General features: G+C 44.7%; 1 protein-coding gene across 3 annotated transcripts in view; it reads right to left on the bottom strand.

Annotated features, from left to right (window-relative positions):
• The window catches only part of SHLD1 (shieldin complex subunit 1), a 36,376-nt gene extending 15,677 nt beyond the window's left edge, over positions 1–20,699 (bottom strand). The window contains exons 1-3 of one of the 3 annotated variants that reach the window (XM_030946115.1): positions 19,946–20,699; positions 19,320–19,438; positions 17,334–17,500 (exon numbers count right to left, since the gene is read on the bottom strand). In XM_030946115.1, the coding sequence (XP_030801975.1) occupies positions 17,334–17,493 (160 nt within the window). In that variant the 5' untranslated portion in view covers positions 17,494–17,500; positions 19,320–19,438; positions 19,946–20,699. The remainder of the gene's footprint in view (positions 1–17,333; positions 17,501–19,319; positions 19,439–19,945) is intronic. The other 2 variants (XM_030946116.1, XM_030946117.1) reach the window with 2 other exon arrangements.
• Between the last annotated feature and the right edge of the window lie 420 nt (positions 20,700–21,119).

Below are 21,119 nucleotides of genomic sequence, written 5' to 3'. Positions count from 1 at the left end.
GCCAAGCCATGAGGAAAAGAAGGCACAGGAAAAGTTGTTTAAATCTGCTCATGGTCAACAAAACAGACATTACAGGCAGCAGAGTCAATCTGAAGACAGCAAAGGAGTGATCTGTCCTGGTGGAGCAGGGACTGTGCAAAGCAGGGACAAAGGCATCATTTGCTGCCTTGCAGAGAGGAATTAGGTGCCAGTGTCAATGGCTGCTTTCTCACTGCCCATCTCACTGGGGTCCCTTTCTACCTGCCTGCACTTGGTGCACACATCTCACTGCTTGTGAGTGATCAGTGGTTATTTTCTCAGCTATAGTAGAGAATTTTTCCTCATCTTGCAAAAACTTAAAGAAAACTTGAAATAAATACAAATAATGGCGTTTCTCATGATTGCACAAAGAGCCCTAAGCTTTCAAAGTGCAATTTACATGAGAGGAGACAAAAGGATTTTGAACTCTTTAGCAAAAACCATCCCAAGGAAAAAAAGTGACTGAAAAGAAATTACATCCTGGCTAAAGTAAATTGTATTACAGACAGCTAGCTGTCCAACAGGAACACTTTGGACTGTGATACGAATCAAAATAAATCTAATTACCCCTAAAAATCGGAGAATCTGTAGGTTTACCTAAAAACCAGGAAATTAGCTTTTAATTGTTTTCACTGCAGACACAAACAAGAGACACTGATTAACTTACTGGGCTCAAGAGAGGTAATTATTTTGCAGCAGATGCATCTGTAAGAGCAATTCTGTGACAGCTCCAGATTTAATCTGTCTTTGTTTTATGAAGAACATCTGCACAAATTACTTTTTCCCTCAGATCTTAGGTTTTGAGGTGAACTCTGCTCAAACAGAATGCAAAAGTCAATTATAGCCCAGCATCAGGCTGATACTGATGCTAGAGACACATGCTACAAGCTGAGTCTAATGAAAAGCCCCTAGCTGAAAACAGAATTTAATTTCCTTTAAAAAAAAACCACAAACACTCCCCAGTTTTGTAAAAATATTATGAAAAAAGATTAACAGATTACTGAGCACATATGAAAGGGAGGATATTTGAAAAGTTTCAGGAAACAAGCTAAGAAGTATTTCAATAGAATATTCTCTTACAGCTAATGTGCTATTTCATTCTGCAATATTAACCCAAGAGCAGAACATCTAGGTAACAATAATCTGAAATACTCTAAACCCACAGACTTGAAAAAGTGTTCAGCAAGAGATGCCAACATCTCCATATTAACTTTCCCAATGCAGTTTCCCAGATCCCTGCTGACTAGAGCAAAGCTTCAACTCTTCCAAGCATCCATCCCCACACCCCTCATCTGCAGGGCATTTAGAGTCTGGAGCTCTGTGGAGACAGAAAAAGTGCCTCAGGTTTTATTTATTCCAATTAATCCCCTGAATGAACTTTATCCTCCTCCACATCAAGTGGATGGGCCCTGAGCAGTAGGATTTCAGGAGCTATCCAGGGTATGAAGCCATACAAATTGCAGCTCCTTTGGATGCACATGCCCTCCCCAAGAGAGCTCTTTGTACCAAGGTACAGCTAAGGTGTAACAGGTGATTTACTGCACTGCCTTTGGCTTAGTTTTCTGCCTTTAAGCAGGACTTAACATGCACCAGAGCACATTTTGAACAGTGACATGCTTTAAAGACTGCACTGAGGTTTAGGGAATACTCACATGAATGTTAATGAGACCAGACATGTTCACACAAACACTCACAGAGGGAGGACAAGGATGGTCTTGGGCAAAGTGTTGTAGAAAAAGACAAACCAAGAGTTAAATCAGCATAGTCACTTCTGTCACTTCATTTGTCACTACAGCAAGAGCAATCAGAGATACGTGGTGTCCTGAAGAGAAGTAAAATCCAGGAACACACTGGTCCCAGAAATAACTGTTTTCAAATTGGCAATCAACAGTGTTTTGCAAATGGAAAACCCCAGACACATTACCAGATGTAACAGCTTCCAAAACAGCAGCAAAGCCTGATTGTTTTCTCATGCAATAATCAAGTGAGGAAACCAGATTGCTGCAGCAAGCTAATAACTTACTGGCTGAGAAAAGCTACAGAGGTCTGCTTGAGAGGTGAGGAGAAAGGGAGGGCCCAGCTGTTGCCTGGCAGGGCTTCAAACAGCTTGGAAGGTTCAAGTAAATGCCTTCACTGAGGCTGCTAAACCAAAGAAAGCCTCCTGTGTTCCCTCAAATTTGACCATCCCACTGTTTTGGGATCACTCTTGCTTTAATACCTGCTCCAAGATCCCACAGGAACTGAGATGAGCAGGATCTTGTGGCACATAGAATTGCAGTATTTCTAAGGAGGCCAAATGTGGCTCTAGTTCCAATAGTACAGCCATGAAATAATGTGTTTCTTTTCATGGCTTTGCTGCAAGAGCATCTGGCTCAGTTTGATCCCTACACACTCATTTAGCACCACTTTGGAAAGGCAAACTGTGGTTGTAGTCAATAGGTGAGAGACTCCTGGCAGATCCTCTCTGAAGGATTTCCTTCTGAAATCATATTAAGAAGTGGTTAAACTGGTTTGCTTGTTTACTTGACAGGAGGATCAAGAGAGGGGAAACTGTGGAGCTCTCCTGTTCAGAAAGCACAGGCTTCCACACTTCAACACACAGTTGGGCAGAGGCATCTAGAAATAGCACAGTGGCTTTGCTCTGTGATGGGGAAGAAAGATTTTGGCAAACACAGGATGTAACAAAGCAGGTTGTTAGACTGAAGTATTTAAACCAGCCACATGCACTTTTTAAAGAAAAACTATTGCCTCAAAGATACCACCAGGTTTTATATCCCCTCATTCTGACTCTTCAGCAGCTATAGGTTCATCTACAAATATTTCATTGCCAGGTACTGTTAATACAAGAGAAGTCCTGAAGAATTTACACAATTGACTGTTTTGTGCAGTGTGTGGGAATAGCACAGGCAAACCCAGCATTTTGTTTTGTGCATGAAGAATCTCATTTACCAAGAGCACACCATCACCCTCTTTCACCACATAGTCTAACTCATCCTGGGAGGTTTGCAGCTCACAGTTGATAATTATGGAGCAGGATGCTTTCATTCTGAATATCACACCCAACTATCAACCTCATCTTTGCTTCAATCTTCTGCAAAACAATGGTTCTTCAAAATAAAAAAAAATCCCATCAAGACTTAGATCAGAAATAAATCACTGTCTGCATTTGTAAGCAGGTTGCTGAAAGCTAATAGCAATAGGTGATTTCTTAATGCAGACATATTTCCATTTATATTCCAAGATTTCTGGGCTTAAGAATCCTAATATTTCCTTCCATTCAATCCAACCCAGGCATGAAACTCACTGGCACAAACTCAGTGTCTCAGCCACTGGAGCTAACTTCACTTCTGGAATGCTGTCACAGGCTCTGCAGATGATTCACACACACACACAGATGCTATCAGGCAAGTGCCTCATACAAAATAATAATTAGCAGCTGTAACAAACATCCTACCACAAAGCACTGGTGCAGCACAAAATGGATCTTCTCAAGCTATTTTATTTTGCAACTTCTGCTGCTTTCTTTACATTTTAATTGAGACTGCATCAGGAGAAAAATTAACCTAGAAACAACCTCATTAGACATCTAGAGAAGCAGCAATGTAGAACAATGTTAAATTCAGCTGGGATTGCAGATGGTAGCTCTGTAAATCAGATTCTGCTTCAATTCAGCTCTTCAGCAGAATGTTCATCCTTTCAAGAAACTGCTACTGAATGGTAAGATATCACAAAACAGATCCCACCTGTTCTGCACCATGACCAGAAGTAGATATGATACATTTCTTTGCAATCTTAATAGATAATAACTGCTTAAATAATTGACTTCAAAATAAGTTTGTATTATGAATAGTACAGAAGGACTTGGGCTAGGCATTGGGTCAGCATATTAAGGATGAGTATTCCTTAGGTCTGTACAAGTTACTGTAGTTTTGGTTTATCTATCTATGGGTTATTCATTAATAAAGTAAAACACCACTGTAAAATTTACACATACACAAATACAACCTACACTGTGGACCCCCAAAAAATTTCTCCCCTCCTTCAACTCTGCCTTACCTGCTTCTCTAGTCCAACAATCCCCTTCTGCTCCTGACTCTGAGCATCTTATCCAAGGATTTATTTTCAATTAACAGTGTTTAAGAGGTACAGTCTAGTGAAGGCAAGAGCTGTATCATCTGCCAACAGGAATACTCTTTTCTAAAGGGGAAAGGAAGGAGGTACCAGGCAGGATTAGATCAGCTTCTAGTCTGGCATGTCCCCTCCACTTGTGGTCTGTTCTAGGTGACAACCTCGTGGTGGGGATATGTGGGTGTGACTTGACATTTGAAATTACACAGAGATTAATAAAAGCCTTGAAACACAGTCAGATGAATTCAATAGCTCAGCAACATTTGTATCAGCAAGAATTACTGACTGAGCTTGTTATTATTACCCACATCAGTGCAAAGTCACCTTTATTTCACTGCTAACTCTTTGCCTCAATGATTTCCTGTTGCATTGAGCTTTAAAATCTAATTGCTTGCTGTGTAAGAAGTGACTGATTTTGATTCTACTGCCTTTCCTTTTCGTCCAACAGACACAGAACCAACGTTCAGATTCCTGTTGAGATCATTGCTGGTTTAAATTTAATTTTAAAAATAGGAAAAAAGAAAATGTTTGCATCATTGAGACAGAAATACACACATAAAAACAGACCACTATGAGAGCACCAAAGCCGCCACTGATCTAGAAGATATAACAGTATACCTGTCTGTTTTCCCAGGCTTAGTCTTTCTGGTTGTTTTGGTCTCCTATTTGCAGAATAGGAAACCAAAAAACCTAACAAACAAACTAACTAAAAAAACCCCAACAACAACAGCCACAAAAACCACACACACAAGACCCCAAAACTATTCCTGTCAGACACTGCAGCCTGCACAAAGCTGGGGCCTCCTTTAGTACTGACATCCATAATTTCATTACTTAGAGGTGTCTAAAACAGTCTGTAGGCACTTATGGAAGGCAGGAATGCAAACGGTTTACCTTCTTCACAAACCCAAGAACTTCTGGAGTAAGATAACCTCTCTGACACAGGCAGTGCTACATTTATAAAACACAGTGAACTTGCAAAACTCAAGCCCTCCCTTGCTTCCACCTCTACCCAGAGTGAACACAAACAGAACACAGCCAGAAATCCCTGGGCAGGCTGAAAAGAACAGCGAGCAGCACACAGCACAAAATATTGTCATTTGCTTGCCAGTGCTTATTGCAGCAATAAATAACCAGCTGCCTGCCACCCTTCAAGAGAAACCCTTAGCATGGAGGCTTGCTGGACAGGCCGCAGCACTGCTCAGACTGACAGCATTCCATCTGTCTGGGAGGAGATTTCACAGGCACAGAGATGTCCAGGCATATGAGGCCCAGCTACTGTGGAATCTAAGAAGGGAGGGCAGTGGGGTGAGGGGTTGTTAAACTCGTGAAGGAAGAAATCAGATGCAGGAGGGCTCCAGGACAAACCTTCATGTACTGCAACCCACACTGATGCTGAATCACTGGGCTGTGTTGTTTTGTTTCAAAAAATATTGTGGATGATGATGTGTGCTGTATTTTATGCTTGCAGTCTGCTACTAAGGGGCTATGACTCACTATTTTTTCTGCTGCAGCCTCATCAGTTGCACACCAGTGAGCTCAGTGAAGTAAACCAGAGAAAGAGAAGAAAAACGAGGCCTGAATTAAGACAGAGATCTAATTTAAATTCAGTGCCAGATGCCCCTCAGGTAAGTGGTGATAGGAGTCTGAGCTGTGAGGCTTTAGGAACACTTCAACTGGGCTCAATCCATGTGGTGTGGCACAAGCCAGATGTTACAGAGGGGAAGCCAGGAAACATTGAGAGCAGCATGTGAATGTAAAGGCAGGGACCAAATAACTGCACACAAATCCAGGGAAAATGGACCACAATGACCCCCACAATGCTGGCATTAATCCAAGCCACGTCACTGCAGACAGAAAGGCCTGGCAGCCAGAAGAGGGTAATGGCAGGCAGCACTGCTTAGTCCTACATCCTCAACCCAGCTATGGAGCATCCCCTGCAGCACTCCAGGCACTGCATCCACCCTGAGCACATGGAACAGAGGCATCCTGCCCACAGCCTCCTGCTCAGCTCACTCAGACCTGCCATGGCAAAATTGGGTAGGAGCAATCTGCATCCTTTCACAGCAGCAAGTTTGCCCTCTACACTAAGCAGCATCCTGGGAGCACAGCTTCTCATCTAAACAACATCAGTATAACTTTTCTGTTCTCCTCCCTGCCACTAGGCACAGAGGATTCCCTGAAATGTGTTTCTCTGTTGCCAGTTCACAGCAGCTCCTAAAGAAGCTTCAAATTCAGGGAATAAATTCAGAGGCAATAAGGGACCACAGCAATCAGGGCAGATGTATCTTGTTTTCTGTTGCTGCATTTTAACAACTGCCAGTACAGGGCCTTTTGGGTCCAGTAAACTCCAGCTGATTTTTCTATCGCACAGTCACAGGCTACATCTGAAAAAATATCTGAATAACTGAGAGCTAAATGTAAGGAAAGCTTCCCAGTGAAAATGGAAAAGTCAGACCATGCATATTTGACCACTCGTGCCCAAAATTAGGATCCACCAAGGTGTTTTGTGTATCAGGACAGGTAAATCTGATAAATTACAAGACAAAACCCCTATGTTTAGAATCAGACCAGGAAAAAAAAAAGTAGAAATCTTACTAATAGAGTTAAGAAAACAAGAGGTTTTAAAGAGACTTGAGGAGTGACATTTCTTATTTATGCGTTGTGTATAAGCAGAACATCACAGTGCTCTCTAAACCACAAACACCACTCACAGCTGGACTGCAGGTGAGATGTCCCAGAGCATGTGAACAGATGTGTGAAGCTCAGAGTTTGCTGGAAGCTCTGTACCACCATTTACCTGGGCTCTGCCTCAGTACAGCTGCATTTCAGGCCAATGCAACCGTTCTTCTGTTCCCCAGGTACTGATGCTAATGTGGGTGACCCCACAGCTCTGTGTACCAAAGAAATATCCCAGAGGGCTGGCACAAGCTGGCCTCAACATGGCATTCCAAGCCAATTTGCCCTCTTCTTCTGCCCTAGCCTGACATCCCCCATTATTTAAATTGCCATTTTTAAGGCACTTTCACAGATCTTTACCACCCACAGCTAAGTGACAGAGCTGAGACACCAAGGCAGGTTCTGCAGACAGCAGGGAAGGGCAGTGCTGGTTTTACATCACGATGTTGGCACAGGCATTCCATGTTTTGCCACTTGCTGGCTGCTCAGCACTGACACCCAATGATCTTGGGTCATTCTTGCATCACCTGCTCTACAATAAAACCATAATACCAAGCTGCAAAGAGCAACTCTATTATACAAGAAAGGAGCCAACATCTTGGGAGCCCCCCAAAAAATTTAACATTGATAAAAGATGCCATGAACACATGTGCAGGTAACAGGAACAGCTACAGCCCTTTGCAGCTTTCCACAGTTATTTCAATTACTAAGGATTCACGGTAATTACAAAGGATTCATTTCCTTTCTCCCTGGGAAAAAATAAGGCATTTTGTGGAGGTGTTTCAACTGTACAGAAGTTCTTGCCCTCCAAAGTAAACAGAACAATTCATGCACACATGAGAATGTTTCACAACTGTATTACTGCATTATTGAAGCACTTTGGTAGAAAAATGACTACCCTGGCTCACAGGCCTTGGGATTTGCTTTGTAGCTTCTCTTCTCCAGCTGTTTAGAAAAATTGGGAGTTTCACTGAAATTGTTTCCTACAAAAGATGCTTCTCTTTCTAAAAGCAGAAAGTAAAACAGGAGAAGTCTAACTGGACACTCTACAGGAGGGTCTGCAGGAGCCATAGTCCAACCCCTTTGCGTTCCCTCTATGAATACCAATTCTCATTCCCATGAGCTCCCTCTCATTCTCCTCTCTGGTCTTTGTCCCTTGTGTAACCCTCATGCCTGTCAATCTTGTAGTGAAAACTTCTTCCATGGTTTCAAAGCTAAAAACACATCCTAAAGGTTTTTGTTTGTGTTATGTTTGCCCAATTATCCCTTCATTAAAAACCAAACAATATTTAAGATAGCAACAATTTTAATTAAATAATTTAGAGAATATATATTGACAATATAATTTGATTAAAATAAGGGATAATTTGGTTCAGATAATAGCGCATAAGCAAAAGATAACCGCGGGGTACGGAGTGCAGGGCTCTTGGACCCCGGTCACCTCACGTATGAGCTTGCCAAGGGAAGATTCCCCCCTTATAAGCCAGGTGTCAGTATCATCTCCTCCCATTTTCGATTCATCACTCTTCCGTCTCCGCCCTCATCACCACCTTTACTGCGCATGCTCCATCACTCGTTTTGGTGGTCGCACAAGTCTTTGGGGGTCGTCCTGATGAAGGCCTCTCCTCTTTCTCTTTTGTCCTTTAGTTCACCTTTGGGTTACGCATGCGCACCAAGCCAATATAATGTAAGCCAAAACTAACATTCTACTATATTTTAGCATCAAAGCAATAAATCTCTTATAATTAGCATTTTCCTGGGACCCAATCAGATTTTCTCCTTATTTTTGTTAATTTTGGTAACCATTATCTCTTGCTATTTCCTTCTATCCTGAACATCTGCAGGAAAGGGGTGTAGAGCCCCTCCTCTTGCTTTTCTTTTTGGCATTTCAACTTTTTAACTGTTTTATTATTTCCAAATATTGATTACTGTACCCATATTTATTACTCTTTCAATTTTATAAGCACGAATCATACCTATTTACCACAGTTTGTTTTAGTTTTTTGGGTTTTTTTTAAAGGAACCAACCCTTTTTCTCCACAGTAGTAAAGTGAACTTCTTTGCCTTCCAACATTTCAAACACTGAGCACTGACTGTTCACAGATACATTGAAATCTGGTTCATATTATCCTTGTTTAGACACAAGCCTACATAAATTCTCCACTACAGCAGGAAAGTAGGGGACATTCTCCTAGCACTCTGCACACTGCTTGGTGAAATACTTTTTGGACACCTGGACCCAACACAACACAAATACACTTAACAATAGTCACTTCTCAATGGTAAGAAGCATCTATGGAAGGTTATCTTGGAATTCAGCATATAAACCCATCACTTGCCTGAAAAAGAGGAAATGCATTGAAGTTAACATGGTAACCCCAAGGTGATGGGTGATGAGCTCACACACACATGCAGAATATTGTCTGCATCAATGGAGATGTCATTGCTATCCATCCTCCCACACCCTTCCAGCCCCACAGTTACATCAGGGATTGTTCCCGATCTTCAAAATAATGGCAGGGTTAACCAAAACTTAGTGATTAAACAGCACAACCCCTTCTGCACAGGATTTCTGATCTCTCCCTCAACCTGAAAATTTAATTTCCTCCTTCCCTTTGCTGAATCCTGGACTTTCATTCAACCCCTATCTTTTCTATTGGCATTTCAGCACCTTTGCACAGAGCCACAATAATGCTAAAGGGAGCTGAGCTGGGCAGTGAAGCAGATGAGGATCTCTACAAGATCAGCCTGGGCTTCCAAATCTGATTGTGACAAGGAAATGGCTCAAGGCCAGTACCCGAGCAGAAGCAGGTGGTAAAAGCAGTCCCTGGGCAAGATTGCACAGATGAGTCTAAACAAGGCATTTATCTGTTTCAGAAAAGAATGGAACTTGAAGAATTTCCACTACAGCTTTGCACTAAAATAACTGTCCCATGGAAATAAGAATCTCTGATCTGCCTGCCTGTAATAAGCCAGACCCCCTGGCTTGCAGCACTCTGTGGATCCCCTGCAGCCATGCAGAGAAAAATGGAAGAGCACCAAACCAGTGTGTGAAACTGCAACCACAGCCATTAGTGCACTCTGGAATCATGCTCCTGAGGGACTAACAAGGAATGTTATCCATTTGCTGAAATGCTGTCCTATGCCATGGCTCCCAGGCTGGCCACCCAGTGCCACACAGCCCTGTTAACACAGTCTTTCCTTGGAAATTCTGGGGCCCAGCTAGAGACAATTTACAGGCAAGTGTCTCTCATAGGAGCTCAGTGCAGTGGAGACAGCCATCCTGAGTGAACTTATGTTTTACAGGGTGAGGATTCAGGAAACACTCTGCTGCCTCCAGCAGCCTCAGCTGAGTGCCAATATCCCGCTGCTCCAGGATAGACCCCCCTCCACTGATGACTTCTAGGGCAAAAAACAGAGATCATTGCTTTGAAAAGCCTGAGCAGGGCTGCAAAAGCAGCTTCAAGCACAGGAGAAACTTTGCGCTACATATGTGATAAGCAAGTATTTACAGAATGGGGAAGGCAAGGGAAGCACCCATACAGGAGGAACCCAAGCAAGGAGCAGCTTTTCAGACACATCTGCACTGTATTTTACAGCTTCACAGAGCCAGTAGCATCTGGCTTCCCAAAGACATCCCCATCCCAGCCCGATACCAGACTGTGTCTCGGCCAGGAAGAACTCCTGAAGTCTTCTTTTACTATCTTGGAAATTGTTCATTGTTCCCATAATATTTAATGGCATTGTAGTGGTTGCAAATGATGGGTGAATTTGTTTATTATTCCCCTGTAAAACCCTTATTTAAACAGCTTCTGTTCCCAATTATAATTTTCCATCTCAAAGGACTCCACATCTGCACTTCAGAGGATGAAAAATGATTAATAAAGAATTTAACAAACTTTTGTCCATTCTTGCCCATTGAACAAATTCTTGACATTTATTTACAGGATTTAATTCCTTTTCATTTAAATGATTAATGCTCACAGGTAAGATAAAACAGCACTGGCCTGCTAAGATAAAACAACATTTGCACAAACATGTACAAAGCTGCCTCACAGCTACCTTAGGAACAATTACCACAATGACATTACTGCAGTCTGAATTAGATTAGGTCACAGCAAAGGACAAACATTGATAGCCGTGATCAGAGAACTAAAAGTCTGGGCTGGAATGACAATTTAGACAAAGGTAAGGAAGAAATACCCCACTGGGACTCTGACACCCTGGCAGAACAAGGTGATATTAAAAGCTCCCAGTCCCACCAGAGGGCAGACAGAGCTCTACACACCTGCCAGGTCCCACTGTCTGTCACTGATGGTGTGGTGGCGTGACCCTAGCTGGATGCCCCCAAAGCCACACTCCCCTCCACAAGTGGACAGGGATGAAGAAATACAGCAAAAGGTTCATGAGTTGAAATAAGGACAGGGAGAGATCACTCACTGAATACCATCGTGGTAGATTCAGCTTGGGGAAATTAGATTAATTATTACCAATCAAACTCAGAGCAGGGTAATAAGAAGCAAAACAAATTCTCCTTCCCAAGAGACAAACTCCCAAGCTCCCCTTCATGCAGAGAAACACAGAATTCAGACAACTTCAGTGCAGTAGTACAACTCCCTGTCTCTGTTACCGAAGCATTTTCTCTGTAGTTGATTTCTAATTATTAATGGTCTAATAAAAACTGCTCACTTTCATAGAACACAGAGATACTCTGAAGCATTAAATTCTAAAAGGCAAGGCACATGTCTCAGTTTTTTCTCTGATGTATGCATAGTGCTCTAATTCTCCTCAAAAAGGACCAGTTTTCTTCCTCAGACTGTGAAGAATAAAACATTGCCTTTTTCTGCTCTAGGATTTACTTTTGGCTGGATGCTTTATGTAACACATCCCTGACAAATTAATTTTCACAAGATCTAAGACCTACAGTGACCCAGTGGTTCCCAGTGCTTTCTTTTGTGTGTTGTGCAGTTTCCCTGTAGTACTTTTATGTCAGCTGGCATAAATTCCACCTTGCCTTTTCATCCAGTACTCAACACAACTGAGCTTGGTTCATGATGCCAAACTCACCAGAGCCATGGAGTCACCCACTGAAGAGCCTGCCCATAACTTCAGTGGAGCTGCACGACTTTAAGTCCTCTGCCCCACACCATCTATACAAAATTAACAGCATTGAAACATTTTGCCTTTCTTTTTCCTCTTTATAAGACTCGAGTCTAAGAAAAATCTAGCATTTTGGTCATATTTGAGAGTGCACTTGATTAAAAACCATCACTTAAAAAACCCTCTAAAGTTTTAAGCCTGCCAGGCTGGTGAAATCAGAAATGGGTAACATTGAGCACTAGAGGGCAGCAGGAAACAAACCAAAACAGGCAAAATCCACGAGTTCCCCAAAACAGGGACTATGTTCTTCACCACGGCCAAGGCAAGCACTGTGATTAACCAATTTCAACACACTGGTTTAAAAAAAATAAATTCTGTTGTTCTACGCTAATAATAATTAGCTCTGTTGTTTGGGACCACAGCTCAAACTGAAGTGGGTTTGCATGTTAACTTCTGCAGTCAAAGAAAACTCTTCCCATAACAAAGCACCTGTGAACAGCACCCCTCCCTTCACCTTCTAAGCAAACCAAAAACTAAAATATTCGCAGTGTGATCAATATTTTTTAGGCAAAGGAGACTATCAGAAGTTTCTGTATCTGACCTGAAGTTCACTTATGAGCCCTTTCTAGCTCAGCTTTGGCTCAGTCTGAAAATTATTTAAAACATCACACACCTTTTGGATTTATGAAGTTACACAGACCTCTTGAAGAGACTATATATAAAAGTCTTTAGCCAAACAAAAAATTCATTTGGAAATTTGGCAACTTTTGGCAGCAGTGGCAGCTCAGACAGCCAAGCTGTAATTTCTACACCAAGCAATGAGCACTGAGTTCTGGGCTGAACTGAACCTCCCAGCACCCACCAAGAGCCAGCCCTAAAAGGTTGCTGCTGATGTGACCAAACACCTCCTTTCATTTTCAGCCTCTACATCAATACCTGTGAACAACTCCCTGGCAGGAAAAGCAGAAGCCATGCTAGACTTCTTCAGTAAACACAAACCCACTTCTGCAAAACAGATTAAGTAACACCTGATGGGCCAGAGAGTATTTAAGGTAGAGAGCATTTAAGGACAAGTCAGAACACACACACCAACATCAGCACCACTCCTCAGTTGCTAATAAAAGACACAGCAACTCACCGCAAAACTGGGCATGTAAATTCACAGGTAGCATTTTTTTCCCCAGAGGAATCCCAATTGCCTGTAAAACTGACAGCTGTGTTAACTGGTTGAAAATCCCTGCTTTGTTTTAACATAGTTGCTTGGTTGCCTGAAACCCAGAAAGCAACTGCAACAGTCCAAAACCCACGCCTTTGAAACTGGGGTAACCTTGTGACCAGCTGTCCCCTTGATCTGAGTGGCAAGTTCAGCAGCAGTGCCGTGGCCCAGGCTCACTGATGTGCCTGAAGCCATAAAGTCACCAGTGAAATGTTCTGTCCCATTTCCCCCAAGCTCTCATTACCTGCTCCAAATGGACTGCTTTTGAAGAAAGCCTACAACACCCCACAACTGATCAGAGAGAACCTACAGCCTGGCTACCCACAAAGGAGAAGAGATTCATCGCCCAACACCACATTTTTCAGAAACCACCATCCTGGAAAGGCTGTACCCCCTGTGAATGCCAGGACACGTTGCTGAGCACTGGATCTTGGCTGTACCTGTGCTGCTGCCAGGAAGAGGAGCTGTCCCCACTTCATCCACACAAATATTCACATGGCTGCCCAGAAAGCTGGGCCAGTTCCCTGAGCTGACTTCCCACTGTGTACCAACACTAAGGATCAACCAGGAATAATAAGCACAGCCAGGAGCAGCCTGGGACTTTCCTTGCACTACAGAGGTCAGGGAAGCCCATGGAAAATAACTAAAGGTAAGCCTGGGCTCAAACTTGAAACAAACTGCAGGAACAAAAGTAGCACTTTAGTGTTCAACTAAAGGTTGAACACCTCTTTAATTAACTTTGCTTTTTTTAAAATAAAACCAGTCAGCTTTTAGATATTTGCAGGTCTCTTCAAGCCTACAGGAAACTCTGTCATCCTTCTTTTATCTTCTCTGTTCCTGTGACACACCATTTTCTTCCACTGGGTGATCCTGTCCACCCATCCATTTTAGAACACAGCTTTTCATCACAGAGGAAAAGCAACAAAGGCAGAGGCTACAGGACAAACAGGGAGGCCCATCTGCCCAAGATGGCAAGCCCTAGGAAGGGCCATGAAAGGAGATGGGACTGAGCTTTGCCCATGCTTCAGACAGGCAGTGTCCCAGGCATGACTCCACAGCTGAACTCTCAACTGCTGCTTCCAAATTTAGGAGAATTTCTCCAGGGCTGCACTGGCAAACCCAGTTCTGCCTGACTACAGAGCATGGGCACATTGGTAGAGCATAGCCTAGAACTCTCTGCTCTACCAATTTGTAGAGCATACCTGTTGATTATTCTCTAACACTTCCTTAGGTTGCAATTTTTCCATGTAAAGAGTATTTTTCACTGTCCCTGGTGCTCTCTGGTTCAGTGCCCTGATTTAAGGCTTTCCCACACACACACTTGAGCGCTGCCTGCCAAGTAAGAACTTTTGCTGGCAACTTTTCTTAATCCAGAGGAAGTGGTAAGGTCTTCCTGGTATATTGAGCAACTGAGTGATGCAGATTAAAAAAATGATAATTACATTTTTAAAAACTATCTTCCAGTATGGGATTAAAAAAGATGAAGAATACTGAAGTGTTTACTGATCCCATTTAATTTTCTATTACCACTTAGACACTTGAACTCACTATGACAATAAGCTAAAGGTATGAATGCCTATTGCAAGAGCAGAACCTTCACTTCCACACCAATCATAAAGCCACTAATTTATAAACCATTTAAGAGACTTAGTAATCTTCCTACAGGACTACTGTTTTCTTGCCTGGGGATGCCTGCTTTCAGAAGGCCCCGTATTCATGGCTAATGAGTACCTATCTTCTGCTATTAGAAGGGATGGAGCCTCTCTAGACTAATAAAACCTGTTCCTGATGCCTCAGGCAGTTGGGGAATTCCCCATGACCATTTCCACCTTCAGAGGCATGGATGGTGTGGTACTTCAGTCAGTCTCAGTCCAGTTCATGTGGCAGATAGCAGAAAACACAGCCTGTCCTGTCAGTCTGTTTCATTCCTAAGGAAGCTAGCATATTCCCAGAGACCTATGGGCTTTTTGGAAATGCTTTTGAATCACTAGGGAAGATCCTCATCCATCCTGCCCAAGTCCCAGTCTGTCGGTCATACTGTGGGAATGAAACCCACAGCCACTCCCACTCTTCTCACTTACACGGTGCCACAGCAGCAGCTCTCAATGCCTCATGACAAAACAAACAAACCAAGGAGCTTCCTTTCCCAGGATACATTTGGCAGAACTTGCTTTTCCAAGAATATCTGACATGGACAGACTGTTTCTAAAACCAACTTCCCGTCTCTTCTGCCGCAGTGACCAAACTCAATGGGCTGGAATGCTGAAGTTGCACCAACAGAGAGAGTTTAAGTGGATATGTATATTGGTTTGATGCTTTGTGAGGAGAAAAGAACCAAGGTGTTCAGAGCATGAACTGGTTATCCTGTGACACTTGGATGATTTCACTCCAGGAGCACAGGGAGCATCCCACAGTTATTGCTAACGGGTTTCAGTTGTGAGCAGTCTCTACAACAAGCAATGAAGGGGAGGGTTCATGGGCCTCATCTGCCCTCCTCAGCACACCTGGAATCCACACTGGCACAGGGGGTGTTGGGGACAGCCAGGAGGCAGGCTGTGGTCTCTCAGCATACCCTGGTGGTGAGCTTCAGCTGTCGGCTCCACAGAGGCCCCACAAACACTTCCCCAGCACTGTCATTTCCGCATGTGCTGCTCCCACCAAGCCTCAGACATTCCTGGGGCTGCCAAGTGGTCATGCAGTTATTCCATGTGTCCCATTCAACACATCAATCAGGGCCAGCTGCCCTGAGCCACACTAAATGCTGTTTGAGCAACACATCCCAGGAACTGCCTCACAGCTCCCAGGATTGCTTCATACCTTCCACATAGGGCTTGTGAAACCTGAGTAGACAAATGCCTTCCAGGCTGTCTCACTATCAGAGCAGCTTCTCCATGCTCTTCTCCCATGACAGTGGAAAAGGCTAGCTCAGGACATTCCTTGCAGTGCTGGTCACTACTCTTAGACACAAAAACAAAGCAAAACCTCAAACCAGTCATTTTATTGCTCCAGTGCAACAAGAATCACGGAATGTGATATGTGTTGTGGTTTAAAGCAGAGGTTAACAGCAGAAGATTCTCATCATTATTAAGATAAGACATGTGACTTCCTGGTCTGTGTGAAAAACCAAAGCAAGGCTTGGTCTCTACTGTTGGCAGATTTCATTACAGTTCTGGATGTCTCACACCTAGAGCTGAAGGCAACTGCACAGGCAACCAGTCAGCATCAGCTGAGAGAGGTCAGCTGGTAGATCCCATTGCTCACCTGTCTAGCACATGTGCCATTCCCACTGCAGGAAACTCACCTGTTGAATTTCAAGCTAATTTCTTGGAAGCAGGCCACAGAAAACCACCTTAGAGTAAGAAGAGGAGCCAAATCCTACTTTTGCACTATTTAAGATTCTAAAGCAACAAGAAATGTTGTCAGTGACATTTTACCCACTCAGGTGTCTTGACAAATCCTCTCCACACATCATTTGTTGACCAGAACTTATTTTCCCCCCAGTATTAAACATAATCACTAGAACCTTCATTCCAGCCAGCATGAATATATGGCAAGAAGTACCACTGGGCCAGCACATTTTTATCTCACATTTCTTGCCATCTGTCCCTTATCCTCTCAGATAAACAATTTATACCATTACTTCTAAGAATCTGGAGTAGTGGCTGACTTAAAATGCTCCTTCTGCAGAAGCCAGTCCTGTTTCAAGTTTTCAAGTGAGGGGTTGAACTGAGGCAGTCCTCACCACACTATAGTCATTAGCACAAGCAAAGACTCAGTTATCACTATTATTGTTATTAAAGTAGTGGGGTAATGAGACCACATCCTGAGCACATGAAAAACACAGGAAAAAGTTTAAAAACTCTTCCTACTGACTGTGGTAATTTGTGACAGTGTTTACTCCTGATGTCTGAAGGACATATTAGATGTCCTTCTGAGAACACATAAAACATGACGAGTATTGCAGCACATTAGCAGCTGACAGCATCCTCTGAGCTCCCCTCCTGTGTCCCATCAACCCACAGTTCCCACTGTATGTGTCCAGCTGGAGCAGACTGCAGCTCTGCTAAAATTGTGGTTTATGACAGGCAGGTGCACCAGTATCAGACTGCAGTGACTCAGTCAAGCAACACACTGCCTACACAGATGAAGCACTGGCTAAAGAAAGAGCATGTGGAGAAGCAGAAGCTGTTACCTGTGGGTGGAGAGGGAAAAACATCCCCAGAAGGATAAAGCTCCTGGCTGTTCTCAGAGCTGTGTGGAGGCAGAAAGTGCTCTGCTAGGTCACAAACAGAGGGGAGGTCCAACATGCTGCTCTCTGAGGTGTGACTTGGTGACGTCTCCTTTTCTTCCATGCTCCCACTGCAGACAGAAATGAGACTCAGCTGGGTTTTTAGAGCATGAAAATCTAAGCAGAAGTCAGCATAAATAATTTGGCATTTTTGTACTGCTTTATGAGATGACAGGAGCTGCTCTAGTATAATCATACATCAATTAGGAAAATAAAAACAAATTTAAAGATGTAAAGAAAGAACAGCAAGCCCCATAGATAACAGCCCTCAGCCTTAAGTGGGATAACTAGGAGACCACAATAAATCTGGCTTTCCTAGAGGCTTCCCAGAAGTACAGCCTCAGGCCCCAAAACTAGGAAGCCATGGAGCATATTCCCCTCAGGGTGTCCTGTGTGCCATTTAAAAGGAAACACGTTCTACAGGGTCCCTTTCCACTGATGCTGCTACAAGACTCAGGTTAAACCAATCCCTCCTGGCTTTTGTTCAGTAGCAGAAAGAAAAAGCATCTTACAACTTGGCAGCCTCAGTCTCACTGGGATGGCAAAAACTTCCTGGCAAAGACACCAGGGCAGCTGTGTTATATAATCAATGCTCAGCACTTTGGAAAGCTTTGGTTGAAGCATCCCCTCATCCCAACACCTTTTTATCAAGCTTCCTCAACCAGTCCACCACCACAGAGGGAAAGAACACACAGCAAGACAGGGCTGGTGCCACCCAGCTCCACACCAAGGGTTACAGTGAATAGGCAACTCCTTTGGAGGGGATGGATCTAAAATGTTCCAGTCACATGAGTGCCTGGGGCAGAGGAGCAGTGAAGTGAGAAAAACTTGGTGGGGTAAGAGTGACAAGACAGAGGATCCAGATCTGGTGGTCAGGCAATGGCCTGTGGCCCTGCAGGCTTACATTTACCTTCTTTTCTATAAAATTAAGACAACAAACTCTCGTTTTGGGGGGTATTATCAGTAAGGAATGTGACAGCCACAGCGGGCAAGGTAATCCCCAGAATGCATTAGTACTGAAATATAAATACCTCCAGGCAGATTTTTAAAAAAATAACAGAATTCCTTAGGTGCTTCTGTGCTGAGTAAACTTTTATCCAAGATACACCTCCGATCTTTGCAAAATGCTGGCCAACTCACTAATGAAGAGAGGGGAGATGATGGCTGTGATACCAGAGAAGAGCAGCTGCCTTGCCTTGGAGGGAAAAGGTCTGTGCACTCACAGAAAGACTCCAGGAAAAAGGCAGTGGAAGGTTAAAAACAAAACAAAGTATACAACTTCCCCCAACAGAAGGAAACTTCTCCTCTACTGCTCTTCATGCACCAAAATATAAATGATCTGTGCATATGGAACACAGAGAAGGAAAAACTTTCCTCAAATATTGTGTTTATGATGTGTGCTACTTTAAAGTAGAATGGTATTTTAAAGGACTAAACTATTATACCCTTCACTGGTCTGGAAGAACCCCAAAAACACACACCACAAGCCCAATGAATTCTATCCCTTCAAGGGCAAATGGCAAATTACAGCAATAGAAGCTGCTGGTGTGATGCCACAGTAGCTTAAAGCTGTCACTGATGACAGCTGCAGCAGCCCTGCATGTCTCTGCCAGCTGCCTGTGCTGCTCCCCTTCCCATCTTGCCACAACAGGACTAACAACATGTGCAACCATGCTTTGATCAGGCTTAGAAAAAGATAGATAGGAAGAAAAAAAGCACTATTATTTTCCTCTAGATTAGCTCCCTCTAGTCCTTCTAAGGCAGGTACACAGCAGTCCTACCCCCAAAGCTGTAGTGGTGAGACCACAACTCATGGTGTTTGTGAAAAAAAGGCTCAGCCCTGGGCCTTCAGACATATGAAGGAGATTCACTATTTCCTCTGTGCCATACCTGGTAAGAGAGAGCACTGATGTGCAAACAGTCCCTCTGGACAAAGTCCAGGAGCAAACAGTCTGTTGCTGCTTCAGGATTCCCTTATTCTTCCTTCATGGTCTGTCAGCCCCAGACTGCTGGAATGAAACAAACAGGTCAGTCAGATGCTTTGGGCCAGCTGATCTGGCAGATGGACAGGGTGACCTTTCAAATTGCATATGCTAGCCAATGTCAACAGCCAGTCATCACATATGCCACTGTTTCTTGGGTCTGGTTCAGAGGAAAAGTTTCTTCTAGGAATCAGAAAGAGTACATCTAGTTATGCCCTTGAACCTCTCGGCAGCAGTGGAGACCTCCAGGAAAGGGGCTGGCACATCCTAGAAATAAAGGCAAGGTTTACTTTACTAGAAGCTGCCAGATGGGCTGTTTGTTCAAAACCCATCAAGGAGACATGCAAGGAATAGCTGGCAACCTTCCCTGCCTCCTGTGGAGAGCAGGTATTTCCCCAACAGGTTTATCTAGGGGCGTCTTGAAGTCAACAGCCTGTTTTGTCAAACCTCAACCAGGAAACATGTTTTAAGAGGGCCACAAAACCCACCCATCACAGTGTCACAAAACGTAAATCCTGTTTCCTTTGCCATTACCTGGGTTAATTTCAGTGAGCAACCAGGACAGGCATGCCTTCAGGCAGGAACTGGATGTTTTTCTGGGCCACCCTCACCCGGTGGCACCGCAGAGATACCAGGAATGTCCCAAAGGCCTGTCCTGCAAAGGCTTGCCCGGCTGGCAGCATTGCTGCAGAATGTGATGGATACAGCAGGACGTGAAGCACCGGCCTTACCAGCTGCCCTGCTCAGCAGGTGAGGGGGTTCTCTTCCTCCCGGCCTCGTTCCTTTCCCTTTTCCTTCAGGCAATATTCACGCGTTATTTCAAAAAGCCCTCCCCTTGCAGTGAAGCGCACCAGGAGTGACACAGGGCATGGTGCGAGCTGGAATGGCGTGGGCCAAAGCCCGAGCACCCCGCGGCTCGGCCACGGCTGCTGCGCCTCCCCCTCGACACCTCCTGAGGGGAAATGCCACCGCAGCAGCCCAAGGGCAGCCAGAGCTCGGGGGAGGAGGGAGTGGAAACACGGGGAAAGCCAAAAGCGCGGCAGGGCTGCCCCGGGCCGGGCCGCACTCGGACAGCCGCGCCTCAGGCCCTCCACACTGCTGCCGGGCCAGCGAGGGCCCTGCCGCCCCGAGGCCGCCGAAGGGCGAGGGGAAGCGGGCAGAAGCCTCACGGCTAGGGGCAGGCGAGACCAGAGAACCCCGAACTCAGCGTTGCTGACCCAGGAGGGCCAGCGCTAAAAGGAAGCCGGGCAGCGCCGGCAGCGACATCTCCGTGAGGCGCCCAGAGCGGCTGCGCAGGCCCGGCCCGCCCCCGCGGGGCTGCGGCTGGGAAGGGGGCGGGTAGATTTCAAAATGTTCCCAGCCGGGTTTTCCTCGCAAGGCGTTTAGCTCGGGTTTACCTCTCTGCATTCAGAGGGGAGGGATTTTGGCAAGCTGAGGCAGTGGCGTTGTCCCGTGCCTGGCACACCGGATGCTCAGCGCTCGGTCGCTGTGCACCGCCGCCCTGCGGAGGCGCAGCCTGGTCAGGCCCTGAGCAGCGATGAGCGCGGCGCCGCAGGGTGCAGACATCATAGCGCGGGCTGAGAAAAAACCAGCACAATTCCCACGCGGAACATAAGCTGCCAGCCTTCCTCCGAGGGCCTGCGGAGCTCATGGAGGAGATGTGCACCGAGGACTCCGTGTGCTCCCACCGAGAGTTTCAGCAGGCGGC

This window comes from Camarhynchus parvulus, chromosome 3 (genome assembly GCF_901933205.1).
Source record: "Camarhynchus parvulus chromosome 3, STF_HiC, whole genome shotgun sequence".
Lineage (NCBI taxonomy): Eukaryota > Metazoa > Chordata > Aves > Passeriformes > Thraupidae > Camarhynchus > Camarhynchus parvulus.
Note: the sequence above shows the minus strand (reverse complement) of the source record. Positions and strands in the feature narration are given on the sequence as shown.